Below are 14,207 nucleotides of genomic sequence, written 5' to 3'. Positions count from 1 at the left end.
GGTGGAAGAGGGGCAGTGAGGGCCTCTGAGGAGCAGCCTGGACAGCATAGAGGAGTCCTGGCAGGTAATAATGGAACTCACAGCAAAAATGAGAGGTGGCCAGGATGACACCTGACTGAGCTGTCTGGATTTTAACCAGTTGACAAACAAAAGCCCCTGACTATCTCTGAGAGGGAGGGGCAACCTGACAAAGCGGTGCTCTGGAGACCCCCCTAAAGTTAGGCTGTCATCCACCCAGAGACAGGGATGGTGTGCCCACAGGCGTGAGGCACTGTGAAGAGCAGGCTGCAGGAGCCGGGCCTGGCCGAGGGACGAGGGGACTGTCCTGAAGCCCATGCTGCAATCAGGAACTCTGAAGGGCAGGTGTGTAGATCAAAGGAAGGCCATCTAGCCACTCAGTGATGCCATACTCCAGGCTATGGCACGAGCAAGGGCTAAGATGCTGATCACACACAGCAAGTTAACATCTCCTGGGCCCCTGAGCCCCTGGGCGCAAAGGAACAACCCCAGGTATCCATCTGAGCCTTTGTGAAGTGTGTATTTATGACAGGCTCTGGGGACAGAAGTCCTCACCCACTTAGTCTTCTGCAGCAGACTCAGCCCACTAGAAGCTGCCAGGAGGTAGAGAGGTACCTAGACAGAACTGACTGCCACAGGTCCTGACCCAAACATCAGCTCATCGACTCAACACACTACACAGGCCTGAGTGTGGACGGAGCTGCCCAGAGACCCACAGCTCTACAAGGAGAGCGATACCCAGGGGATCATCCTCAAACTCTGTGAAGGACACAGCACATCACCCAGGTAGAGCTGGCACCGTGAAGCCTCCAGACCCAGGTCTGTTCCCACTGGGCACAAGGCTGTGACTCCGCACGTACCATCTCCTCTGCCCATGGCCCTCGTCATATACTCCACCCCCACCCTTAGGCCCACTGAGCCTGTGCAACTGAACCTCTGGATTCCAGGCAGGACAGCTTCTTGGCCCTCCAGTCCAAATCCAGCCCCCTTCCCACCCAGGACCATCCAGGCCACCATTTCAACAAAGTAACAATGAACATACTTCAGAACCAGAGCTCTCGTTCTGGGCTCTAGGGATGGCTCCAGGAGTTCTATGAGCACCCTGCTTAACTCATATTTCTTCTCAAAAGTGTATCTATTATTATCACTGTCATCATTTTTAGGGGAGAGGATCCATGGTTTTCATCAGATTTTCATAAGAATATGTAACCCCTATGCCCCAGACACCTCTTTTTCCTTTGACCTTCCACCAGCCCTGGGTAAAATCCACTGCTCATTTGTTTTCATTCATCAGCTGGTAAGCCTTACCAGACAAAAACCACGTAGAAGAGAGCCTACAGCACAACCACGCTCTCCAGCCTTGGCTGGACCTCCCTCTGCTGGCCGGCTCTTATTCACCTCCCCGATTTCCAACTGAACTTTCCAAGCAGCTATTCCACATCTGTCCAGCTCTTTTCAAGATCTTGGGTCAGTCATTTAATATGACTGTGTCAAACTCATCGTCCAATATATGTACCCTCAAACTCCCTCTCCTGGGCATCAAAATTTTCTTATGGTGGTTTATTTACAGGCATGAGCCTAACTCTTGTCATTCACTATCTTAGTTTGGGTTCCCCCAGCAGCAGGCCCTTAGAGAAGTAGTTACCTTGGGAGGTGGAGGAAACACAGGGAGGGGAGTAGGTACAGGAGCAGCGAAGGGAAGGCAGCCCACAAAGGGTGTGCTGAGCAAGCATCCTCTGTGGGTAACTGGATTTAGCTGAGTTATCCCACATAAAGGAAGACAGCTGAGGTTACATACCAACTCCTACAGTTACTGGTTGAGGGCTGCTCCTAGGGGGTGCGAATTCTCCAGCACCTCAGGCCTTCTGTACCAGAGGTCCTTTGACAAATGAGATGTGGATACTGGTGGCTGGAAAGCAGGCAGGCACGAAAATGGTAGCAGGAGATGTGGGCAGGGCCTACCACTCACTGTGCTGGGCCCTATCATAATCCCTACTTGATACTCAAGTAAGAAACAGACATGGAAACAGAGACAACACGAGGTATCCTAAGTGGGTGATGGAGAAAGCGTAAGGGCCAGTGGAGTAGTGATGCCCCTGAGTACAGAGGGAGGAGTGCTCACTAGATGGAGGCTTCTAACATGGCCCCAGTAATCTCCACCTCCTGGCGCTCATGCCCAAGTATAATCCCCCTCGAGAGTGGGCTGGACCTAGTGACTTGCTTCTGACAAACAGAATATAGCGAAAGTGATGAGCTCTTATTTCTGAGATTAGGTTACAAAAGACTATGACCCTTAAGGCCATTATGCTAAGTGAAATAAACCAGGCACGAAAAGACAAATACCATATGATTCCACTTATATGAGGTACCTAAAGTTGTCAAATTCATAGTGTCAGAAAGCAGAATGGTGGTTATCAGGGGCTGGGAAAGGGGGAATGCGGAGCTACTGTTTAATGGTGCAGAGTTTCTGTTTTACAAGATGAAGAGTTATGAAGATGGATGGTGGTAATGGCTGTACAATAATGTGAATGTATTTAATACCACTGAACAGCACACTTAAAAATGGTTAAGAGAGGGAATGCCCTGGTGGTCCTGTGGTTAGGACTCAGCGCTTTCACTGCTGGGGCCTGGGTTCAATCTCTGGTCGGGGAACTAAGATCCCACAAGCCACATGGCACAGCCAAAAAACAAAAACAAAAACAAACAAAAAACAGTTAAGAGAGTAAATTTTATGTTGTGTGTATTTTGCCACAATTTTTTTTTAATGGAAGGAAAAATCAGACTACGAGTCCTCCTCTGCCCCCCTCCTTTAGAGCCACCACTCTGATGAAGTCAGCCATATCCATGTGGCAAGGAACTGAGGGGCTTTCAGCCAACACCCAATGAGGGACAAGAGTCCCTCAGTTCAACAGCCTGCAAGAAACCTGCTTCCAGCTCACTGTCTGAGTGAGCTTGGAAGCAGATTCTCTCCAGTCAGGCTCTGAGATAACTGCAGCCTTGGCTGACACCTGGATTGCAGTTTGTAAGAGACCCTGAGCTAGAGGACCCAGATAAGAAAACCAAGTCTCAGAGAGATAAATAGGATATGCCCAAGGACACACAGCTGATAGGCAGCAGACCAGGATTAAAGCCCAGGGCCGCCTAATTCCCAAGCTGGTATATTCTACCTGCCTGGGTAGTTCTGAACTATGTGAGTTCCCATGGAGAACAGGACATAGATGGAAAGGCCCAGCACAAGGAGTGCAGGAGGGGAGCTGAGGTCCTGAGGACCTGTGGGGTCCCTGACCAGGGCTCCCTGGAAACCTTGCGTTCAGGCTCAGGCTACCACCAAGCCCTGCAGTGCTGGGCCGGAAGCCCAGCCACCTCTGTGGACACGGCAGGTAGGTCTTGGTGTGAGGTTCAGGTTTCCATGGTGACCTGGTCTAGGGGAGCCAGGCCAGTGCAGGACACCTCAAGTTTGCTATTTTAAACACAATCCTTCCTTCACATTTAGAGAAAGCAAGCTAGAGCTCCAGGTATTTCACCTTTACACTGACACACCCAGGGGCTCCCTTTACAACACCATACGGAGGACTCCCATTACTCAGCTCTTCCGGAAAACAGGGCTCCAGCTCCTTGTTCTCCAGCCCTGGATAGGTGAGGGGGTGGGGTGTGGTGGGAAGGGCAGGCTCAGGGGACACGTCAGGGTTAAATTCTAGCTCCACCCCTGGCTGTGTGCCTTGGACAAGGGTCTCTACACTCTCCAAGCCTCAGTCCCTTACTTACTGAGGGAAATGGGAATAAACTCTCAGACCTCAGCAGATCACTGTGAGGACCAAACAAAAGAACACACGAAACCAATTAGTAAGGTGTCTGGCCAAATACATGTTAGTTATATCTAGTTGTATCATTATGTCTTAAAACTCTTAAAATTGGTTTGGCATCCCTTTAAAATCAATCTCTCCTCCACTTTCTTGTCCCCTCACCCTCCCTCCTAGGCACGGTCAACTCAGTCTCCAAGTTTCTCTAAGTTCAATTAGATTGACCTTCTTACCACCACTTTCATCATGTCATTGACTCTAAGGGAATGGCTTTCTACTGCCCAGAGAATTCATTTAAACTCCAGAGCCCAAGATTTTACTTGGTCCCACCTAACTTATCCCCTATCAAGCTCCAAGAAAAATGCCTCACTTCAGACTATCTGTCTCCTAAATAAGCCGTGCTTATTCAACAAGTCATTCAAAAGAAAAAAATCCTTTCTTAAGCATATACTATGTGCAAAAGGTTGGACAAATTAGAATGAAACATGACTGCAACTAGGTCACACTACAGTTCACAAGGAGAAACAGAGCACACATCTGCAAGACACCTGGGGAAGGCTTCCTGGAGAGCGTGATGTGAACTAAGGAGCAAAGGATAAGGAGTGCATGCCCAGTGCACTCAGAGGGCAGTCCAAGCATGTGAACCTCTGTTCTTCTGCCCTCTGCTCCGACCAGATCTAATCAATGGCAATGACAGCCAGAAACATTTATCGAATGCAAATGATAGGCCAGGCACTGACCTAACTTTTGCATTCTTTCACTTAATCCTATGGCAATGTATAATGCAGGTATAATTATTATCCCCACTTTACGAATGTGGAAACTAAGGTACACAGGTGTTACATAACCTGCCCAAGGTCACATGCCTGTGAAATAGAAAGTCACCTTTCTGCTTTGCTCTGGTCTTCCTCTGGTAAAAACATCCCTCCTTCCAGAGGGAACTGTCCTCCCCTACCCCACAAGACGACTGATCAGTGACTCCAACACAGGGCAGACCTAACTCAGAGCACAAGCACCCACACCCAGTAGAGTTGATTAGAGTCCTTTCTGGAGGACACAGAAAGGCCCAACTGCAGGGTGCAGACACCACCCCACTCGGGGGAACACTTCAGCAAAAGGGGAGAAAGAGGACTATATACTATATAGAGACACCTCCAGCATACAGAAAGAATTACAATTCAATAAAATGAAATCCAAACAGCTCAATTCAAAACGGGCAGAACACTGAAACACTTCACAAAGGAAGGTATGCAAATACAATAAGCACTTGACAGTAGTCATCTGGAAAATGCAAATTAAAAACACATCTAGATTGTTCCATACTTCTATTAGAAAAGCTTAAAGAAAACCCAAACAAACCTGACAGTACCAAGAACTTTACAGCACAGAGACTGAACTTTAATGTATGGAAATTTAAAAAATAATTTAGGAGGCTGACAGATGTGAAAAGAATGACACTTTACCTCTGTAGTGTTCCTTCCAAAAACCCATAACCCCAGTCTAATCTAGAGAAAAATAAGCAAATCCCACTTGAGGAACACTCTTCAAAACTGTCCAGAGCGGGACTTCCCTGGTGGTCCAGTGGCTGAGAATCTGCCTTCCAATGTAGGGGACACGGGTTCGAGCCCTGGTTGGGGAACTAAGATCCCACATGCTGCAGGGCTACTGAGCTCGTGCGCCTCAACTAAAGGGCCTGCAGGACTTCCCTGGTAGCACAGTGGTTAAGAATCTGCCTGCCAATGCAGGGGACACGGGTTCAAGCCCTGGTCTGGGAAGATCCCACATGCCGTGGAGCAACTAAGCCCGTGCGCCACAACTACTGAGCTTGCATTCTAGAGCCCGCGAGCCACAACTACTGAGCCAGCACCACAACTACTGAGCCCACGTGCCACAACTACTGAAGCCCGCGTGCTCTAGGGCCCACGTGTTGCAACTACTGTAGCCTGTGCACCTACAGCCCATGCTCCACGACAAGAGAAGACACCTCAATGAGAAGCCCATGCACCGCAATGAAGAGTAGCCCCCCACTCACCACAATGAGAGAAAGCCCGTGCACAGCAACGAAGACCCAACACAGCCAAAAATTAATAAAATTTTAAAATAAGTAAATAAATAAAGAGCCTGCGTGCCATGAACTACAGAGCCCACATACTCTGGAGCCCAAGCGCCACAACTAGAGAGAGAAAACCCACACACCACAACTAGAGAGAAGCCCACACAACGCAACAACAACAAAAAACATCCTGCATGCCACAATGAAGACCTGACGCAGCCAAAAATAAAAACTAATTAATTAATTAAATAAATATAATATAATAAAATACTTATTTACCAAAAAAAACCTGTCCAGGTCATTAAGAACAAGGAAAGTCTGAGAAACTATCACTAAGGAAAAGTAAGGAAACCAGATTTCCTTAGCTTGTACCTATGTCCTTTTTCTCTCCCAAGATCCCATCTAAGATACCATGTTATATTTAGTTGTCCTGTCTCTTGAGGCTTCTCTTGGCTGTGACAGTTTCTCAGACTTTTTTTTTTTTTTGGCTGCATTGGGTGTTTGTTGTTGCACACGGGCTTCCTCTAGTTGCAGCGAGTGGGGGTTACTCTTCGTTGTACACAGGCACCTCACTGCAGTGGCTTCTCTTGTTGTGGGGCATGGGCTCTAGGTGCGCAGGCTTCAGTAGTTGCAGCATGTGGGCTCAGTAGTTGTGGTTCTTGGGCTCTACAGCACAGGCTCAGTAGTTGTGGTGCATGGACTTATTTGCTCCTCTGCATGTGGGATCTTCCTGGACCAGGGCTAGAACCCGTGTCCCCTGCATTGGCAGGTGGATTCTTAACCACTGCACCACCAGGGAAGTGCTCAGACTCTTTTTTTCATGACTTTGACAGTCTTGAGGAGTGCTAGTCAGGAACTGTGTAGACCATCCCTCAACTGGGACTCGTCTGACGTTCTTCTCATGATTAGACTGGGGTTATGGGTTTTTGGGAGGAAGACCACAGAGGTAAAGCACCCTTCTTGTCACACATCAAGGGTACATACCATCAACCTGATTTATCACTGTTGATGTTGACCCTCATCACCTTGCTCAGGTTCTCCACTGTAAAGAGACTCTTTTCTCCCCTCTCCACATGGTACTCTTTGGAAGAAAGTCACTATGCACAGTCCACAATTAAGGAAGAGAGATTATATTACACCTCCCTGAGGGCAGAGTAGCTACCTATATATATATATATTTTTTTAATACAATGATTACTTTTTACTGCATTTTTAAAAATTAATTTATTCTATTTTATTTATTTTTGGCTGCATTGGGTCTTTGTTGCTGCACGCAGGCTTTCTCTAGTTGCGGCGAGCGGGGGCTACTCTTCGTTGTGGTGTGCAGGCTTCTCATTATGGTGGCTTCTCTTGCTGCGGAGCACAGGCTCTAGGCGCACGGGCTCAGTAGTTGTGGCTCAGGGGCTCTAGAGCGCAGGTTCAATAGTTGTGGCACAGGGGCTTAGCTGCTCTGCGGCATGTGGGATCTTCCTGGACCAGGGCTCGAACCTGTGTCCCCTGCACTGGCAGGTAGATTCTTAACCACTGCGCCACCAGGGAAGCCCAGCTACATAAATTTAGAATTTTTGCCCAGATTTGTCTGTTTTCATTCGCTGATTTATTCAATCATATGGACTCAGACATTTATTTTACACTGTGGGTTATAATCCAATACTACTTTACTTATTTTTTTGCAAAGTGTATTTTATTTTCCAGCATTGGCCATTTGGAGCTCTTTCAGTTGGCTCCTGTTTCCCTTTGACATATGCTGAATTTATTTTAAACTGATATCTTTGTCTTCTCCTCCCAAGCACACTAGATCTCCTCCGGAGCAGTGAGGCTCAAGATCATTCTGCCAGGCACATTGCAGACGTGCAATAAACATGTGCTGAATAAAGGAATGAACAGAGGAAGGAAGGACATTTTGGTTCCTTGGTGTGAGCAGTAGACGCCCAGTGCCTGAGCGTCCTAATTTTCCTTGGGAAACCATCCTCTCTCGTCCTCAGCCTGGTGATGAAGACAATCAGGTGATGAAGTCAGTCAACAAAGCACCTCCCTCGGCCACAGGGTTTGGGGTGGGGACAGGCAGGGAACCCCATTCAGAGCCAAGTGGGCACCCTCTCATCCTCCACTGGATTGGATATTGCAAGAACATGGGACTGAATCTGCTGCAGCCACTGTTAGGGAGACAACAGTGAGCTGATCCAGACAGGGCAGAGCTGAGAGGTGGACTCCTTCTGAGGCCTAAACCATGCTGCCCTTGAGTAAGCCCTGCCTGTGGCTGTGAGTTATATGACCCAAAAAACGCCCTTTTCACTTACTCTGGTTTGGGTTGTGTTTCCTGTTCCTTATAATTAAAGCAACCCTTAGAATTCCTATATTGTTGACCTTTATTTTTATGACGAACAGTCAATGGAGGTGAGATAACTGAGCACTGAGCTGCATGACACCAGGTGACTGCACCAGGGCCTGGGTCTCCTTCTCAACCTTTCAGGGGCTGGGGACCCCAATCAGAAAGAGAAAAAAGGGACAATCTTGTAATTCCTGAACCCTCAAGTTATTTTGTACACCTGCTTACTATCACCATCCCAGGCCAAAGACGGAACACTAAGGAAGTTTAAAGGGCTCACAAACAAGTAAACCCTAACAGCTGTACCATGAGACATCTATTCTGTACCATCCGGTCCACTGAACTCTACTAGTCACAAAACATTCACAAACACAGATGACCCTGTTGTGACCAGGAACCATCAGCTCCATTATGTGGTAAAACTGCATGAAGAGGTTAATGGAGGCAAAAGGCTTGATCCAGTAAGGTCCCATAGTGAGCCAAGGGTCAAGTTGAGACATGAAGCAACAGAACTGGTTTCTGCCACATCTGACCTTCATGGGCAGAGTACCATTGAGCCTGGATTGTGTACTTCCTCTTGATACCATGCGTAGTTGTAACACATACCTATCTCACCAGATATGTCTCTATTTCAGCAACATTAGAGCACAGTTTATAACAAGTTACCTGGCTGCTATATTACCCGAAAAGGAAATGGGAAGGAATGTGCAATCACTGTCAGAGAGAAGGTGGGAGAGGAAAAGCTCTGTGCCCTGAGCTTGGTTTTGTTCCTCAACAACAGACTCAGCAAGCCCAGCACCAATCCATGGGACCAGAGCACAACACATGAGGGAAGAACACTTCATCCATACCTGGCAGGTAGAAGTCTTAGAGACGAACTAATCACTAATCATTATTTGGAAGATTTCCAAATAATGAGTCCAGAGTTCTGGTGGGTTAAGTCCTGCACCTCAGACGCTCAACTGGAAACATTGTTTCTTCCTCGTTTACCTTAGTGCTCAGCTCAGAGACAGTCAGCTGAGAACAGTATGATTCAGAAGCAGCAGTGGGCTTCAGGTCAGGAGATGTGGAGTTCTAATCCAGTGCTGACCCCATGAAAACTAAATTTAAACTGAGGCACATCATCACCCTGGGCCCCAGCTTCCTTAACTGCGAAAGGGATAAACAAAACCTGCACGTTTTTTACCTGACTGGATTGTGAGGATAAAACAGGACCTACCAGATTTGAAAAAATTAGGTGCACTGCAAATATTAAATGGTGTTGGGAGTCTGATGATAAAACATTCTCTAGGAATGCTCAGTGGTTCCCCTAACTACCTTGCACAAGAAGGAGACGGCATGTTTGCCAGGGCACTGCCTGGCACCTGTGCATGGTGTGTGAGCAGCCTACATATGAACCCAGACCCAGCTGTCCACAGCTACGGCAACCACAATCCCCAGCTTTTCTAGGACAGACACACTTCTTTCTATGTAGTTTGGTGTTTCCTTTCAAAACAGGAATGTATAACTAGATGTATTAAATGTATAACTGAATATTTTCTGTGCCTTTATAAAACTATTCAAGTATATGTATTCACACATCAGAAGCTGACTACCCTCACTCGCTCACAGAACCCCTGCCTCGGCCAGTCTGCACCCAACGCCCAGGGCTCTCCTCAGCGATACACTGAGCACCTACCCACTCTGGCTGCTCATTAGGCTCTTCTGGCTTGTGGTCAGAGGCCACAGGCGGGGGCGAGTAATCCTTCACAGGAGTGGTGAATTCCACGGGTCCTGTTCCTGGCAACGGGAGTTTCAGCAGTGGGTAGCTGGGATGAACAAAAAGGAGAGAAGAGTTAGGACACGATGGCAGGTAGAAGCTGTGCTGAGGTAACAGTGACACAGGAACCACTGCAGTTGCACTAAATTCTCCATGCTAGGAGAACTGTACAAATGTACAAAATATTAGTCATAAAACTTCAGAGCTAGGAGAAAACTCAGAAGCCTCTAGATCAGAATTTTTCAAACTCCCTTTTAGTCACAGGAAGCCCAATGCATAAACTACTTTATGAAGTAGTTTACTGGTTGAATATTTTTGGAGATGTAATAAAGGCAAGATGCTACACAAACTTCTGGCCAAATTACACATAAGTAAGACAACAAGAAAAAACTGGGGAGGGACTTCCCTGCTGGTCCAGTGGTTAAGACTCTGTGCTTCCACTGCAGGGGGTATGGGTTCGATCCCTGGTTGGGAAGTTCTACATGCTGTGCGGTGCAGCCAAAAAAAAAAAAAAAACTGGGGAAACAAAAGAATCCTGATTCAGACTGCTGAGCAAATTGCTCGAATTTAAAGGGACAGACCATGGAAACTGTGCGTAACACATTGAGGGTGTGGTTTACACTAGATCAGGCTGAACAGAAGTCAATGGACCCACCACATGCAAAGGAAAAAGCTTGACCGAACATCAAAAAGTTGGCAAATGGATGTGCTTTTGTTTCAGGTTTCACTTCTTTTAAAACTTTTTCTTCAGGACTTCCCTGGTGGTCCAGTGGTTAAGACTCCACGCTTCCACTGAAGGGGGGGAAGTTTTGATCCCTGGTCGGGCAAGTTCTGCATGTGGCATGGTGCGGGGGGGGAAAAAAATTGTACTACATAAAAGTTAATTCTCAGTTTTAAATAAAACTGAGAATTAACTTTTATGTAGTACAATGCAGAAATCTTAAGTATAGGGACTTCCCTGGTGGCGCAATAGTTAAGAATCACGCCTGCCAATGCAGGGGACATGGGTTCGAGCCCTGGTCCGGGAAGATCCCACATGCCACGTAGCAACTAAGCCCGTGCGCCACAACTACTGAGCCTGAGCTCTAGAGCCTGCGAACCACAACTACTGAGCCCGCATGCCACAACTACTGAAGCCTGCATGCTTAGAACCCGTGCTCTGCAACAAGAGAAGCCACCACAATGGGAAGCCTGCACACTGCAACAAAGAGTAGCCCCCACTCTCTGCAACTAGAGAAAGCCCGTGCGCAGCAACAAAGACCCAACACAGCCAAAAATAAAATATAAATTAATTTTTAAAAAATCTTAAGTATATAGTGCAATGAATTTTTACATATGCCTACACCTGTGTAACCCCTACCTAGATCAAGCTATAAAATATCTCCAGAACCTCAGAAGGTGGCCTTGTGCCCTGGCCCAGTGAAGAGTATCCACTACCATAAACCGCTATTAGAATTCCTATCACCATAGATTAGTTTTGCCTGTTTCTGATGGCATATAACTGAAATCATCCATTCCACTGTGTATTCTTTTGTGACTGGCTGTTTTCACTTAAATTACATCTACTAGAGTCATCCACAGTGACACATGTAGCAGATCATCCTTTTCCATATGTACTATTCTGCTGAATGAACATATTACAGTGCATCTATCTATTCCAGTGTTGAGGAACATTTGGCTGTTCCCAGCTGAAGCTATTAAGAATAGAGCTATTATGGTAATTTTTATGTATACACTCATTTTTACGTAAGCACTCATTTCTGTTGGGTATATTCATAGAATGAAATTTCTGGGTTGTGGAGTATACATATATTTAGCTTTGTAGATAACACCAGTTTTCCAAAGTAGTTATTTAAATTTATGTTCCCACCAGCAGTGTGATAGGAGTTTCAACTGCTTCAGATCCTTGTCACCTCTTGATATTGTCAGTCCAATTAATTTTAACCATTTAGAGGAGGAGGTGGTGGTATCTGTGGTTTTAATATACAGCAAATAGTGTCAAAAACTCTTTCATATGCTTATTAGCCATTTGGATAAATCCTCTTTTGTGAAGCACCTCTTCAACTCTTTAACTGTTTTTAATTGAGTCGTCTTTATATATTCTAGATATGAGTCCGCAGTCCTTTATACAGCTATAAATTTCCCTCTTAGTTCTACTTTCGCTGCATCCCATAAGTTTTGGTATATTGTGTTTTTGTTTTCATCATCTCAAGCTATTTTCTATTTTCCTTTCTGATTTCTTCGACCCACTGGTTGTTTTAGAATATACTGTTTAATTTCCATGTATTTGTGAATTTTCCTTCTATTATTTTTTAAATTAAATTTATTTATTTTACTTATTTATTTTTGGCTGCGTTGGGTCTTCGTTGCTATGCGCAGGCTTTCTCTAGTTGCAGCGAGTGGGGGCTACTCTTCAGTGCAGTGCACAGGCTTCTTATCACGGTGGCTTCTCTTGTTGCAGAGCACGGGCTCTAGGCGCACAGGCTTCAATAGTTGTGGCATGCGGGCTCTAGAGCGCAGGCTCAGTAGCTGTGGCGAACAGGCTTAGTTGCTCCGCGGCACGTAGGATCTTCCTGGACCAGAGCTCGAATCCGTGTCCCCTGCATTGGCTGGCGGATTCTTAACCACTGCACTGCCGGGGAAGCCTTCCTTCTATTATTGATTTTTAGTTTCATTCTGCTGTTATTGGAAAAAATCCTCTGTATGATTTAGATCTTTTTAAATTTACTGAGACTTGTTTGTGGCCTAACATATGGTCTATCCTGTAGAATGTTTATGTTCACTTGAGAAGAATGTGTATTGGTCTAGCTGGTTTCAGTGTTGCTCAAGTCCTCCATTTCCTTATTGATCTTGTCTGCTTGTAGCCATCATTGAAAGTGGAGTATTGAAGACTTCAACTATTATTGGAGAACTGTGTATTTCTCCTTTCAATTCTGTCAATTTTTGCTTCATATATTTTAGGGATATGTTGTTAGGTGTTATATGTTTATAATGGTTATATCCTCTTGTTGTACTGAAGCACTTATCAATATATAATGTCCTTCTTTGTCTCTAATAAATTTTTTAATGTTGTCTGATAATAATATAGCCACTTCAGCTCTCTTTTGGGTACTGTTTAGGCATGGAATATCATTTTCCATCCTTTTACTTTGAACCTCTTTGTGTTCTTATATCTAAAATGTAGTGTATATCTAAGGACCTCCCTGGTGGTCCAGATGGTTAAGACTCCGTGCTTCCAGTGTAGGGGGTATGGGTTCAATCCCTGGTCAGGGGACTGAGACGCCACATGCTGTGGGGTGCAGCCAAAAAAAAAAAGCGTAGTGTGTATCTAAAGTGTCTTGTAGACAGCATGCAGATAAAGTCTTTGTAAAATCAAATTGGCCATTCTTTTAATAGGAGAGTTTGATCCACTTACATTTAATGTGATTATTGACAAGGAAGGATTTATTTATGCCATTTAGCTATTTGTTTTGTTTGTCTTACATGATTTTTGTTCCTCAGTTCCTCCATTGCTGCCCTTTTTTTAAGGGGGGGGTATTGATTTTTTTGTAGTGTGCCACTTTGATTCCCTTCTACTTTGCTGTTCTACATATTTTAAAAGTTATTTTCTGGGCTTCCCTGGTGGCGCAGTGGTTGAGAGTCCGCCTGCCGATGCAGGGGACGTGGATTCGTGCCCCAGTCCAGAAAGATCCCACATGTCATGGAGCGGCTAGGCCCGTGAGCCATGGCTGCTGAGCCTGCGCATCCAGAGCCTGTGCTCCGCAATGGGATAGGCCACAACAGTGAGAGGCCTGCGTACCGCAAAAAAAAAAAAAAAAAAGTTATTTTCTTAGTGGCCACCTTGGGAATTCTATTATTAACAACTTATAACAAGCTAGGTTGAATAGAGGGGTTCAACAGCAAATCTGAGCAGAGAAGAAAGGAGCGGCAATCATGAAAATAAGACAACTGAAATCATGCAGTCTGAGCAGCTTAGCTTCAACAGGATACACACACTCTGTCTATACATCCTTGTCGCTCCCCTTTTATATTGTTGTCACAGATTACACTTTACATTTAATCTCTTTAATGTAGATTTTTAAATTACTGTTTAATACACTTGCTCTTTAAATCACAGAAGACAAAGAAAGAAATTACAAACCAAACCAACAAAACTGATTATCTTTACTAGTGTTTATTTTTTCTTATGGCTTCAAATTGCAGGGTAGGTGCACTGGTAACAATTTCCCTCAGCTTTTGCTTATCTGG

At 45.6% G+C, this 14,207-nt stretch overlaps 1 protein-coding gene across 3 annotated transcripts in view; it reads right to left on the bottom strand.

Moving 5' to 3' along the window:
• SCAP (SREBF chaperone) overlaps positions 1-14,207 on the bottom strand; it is a 38,661-nt gene that overhangs the window by 14,934 nt on the left and 9,520 nt on the right. For all 3 annotated transcript variants that reach the window (XM_060162108.1, XM_060162109.1, XM_060162110.1), the window contains exon 2: positions 9,879-10,008. In XM_060162108.1, the coding sequence (XP_060018091.1) occupies positions 9,879-10,008 (130 nt within the window). The remainder of the gene's footprint in view (positions 1-9,878; positions 10,009-14,207) is intronic.

Source organism: Lagenorhynchus albirostris, chromosome 10 (assembly GCF_949774975.1).
Source record: "Lagenorhynchus albirostris chromosome 10, mLagAlb1.1, whole genome shotgun sequence".
Classification (NCBI taxonomy): domain Eukaryota; kingdom Metazoa; phylum Chordata; class Mammalia; order Artiodactyla; family Delphinidae; genus Lagenorhynchus; species Lagenorhynchus albirostris.
Note: the sequence above shows the minus strand (reverse complement) of the source record. Positions and strands in the feature narration are given on the sequence as shown.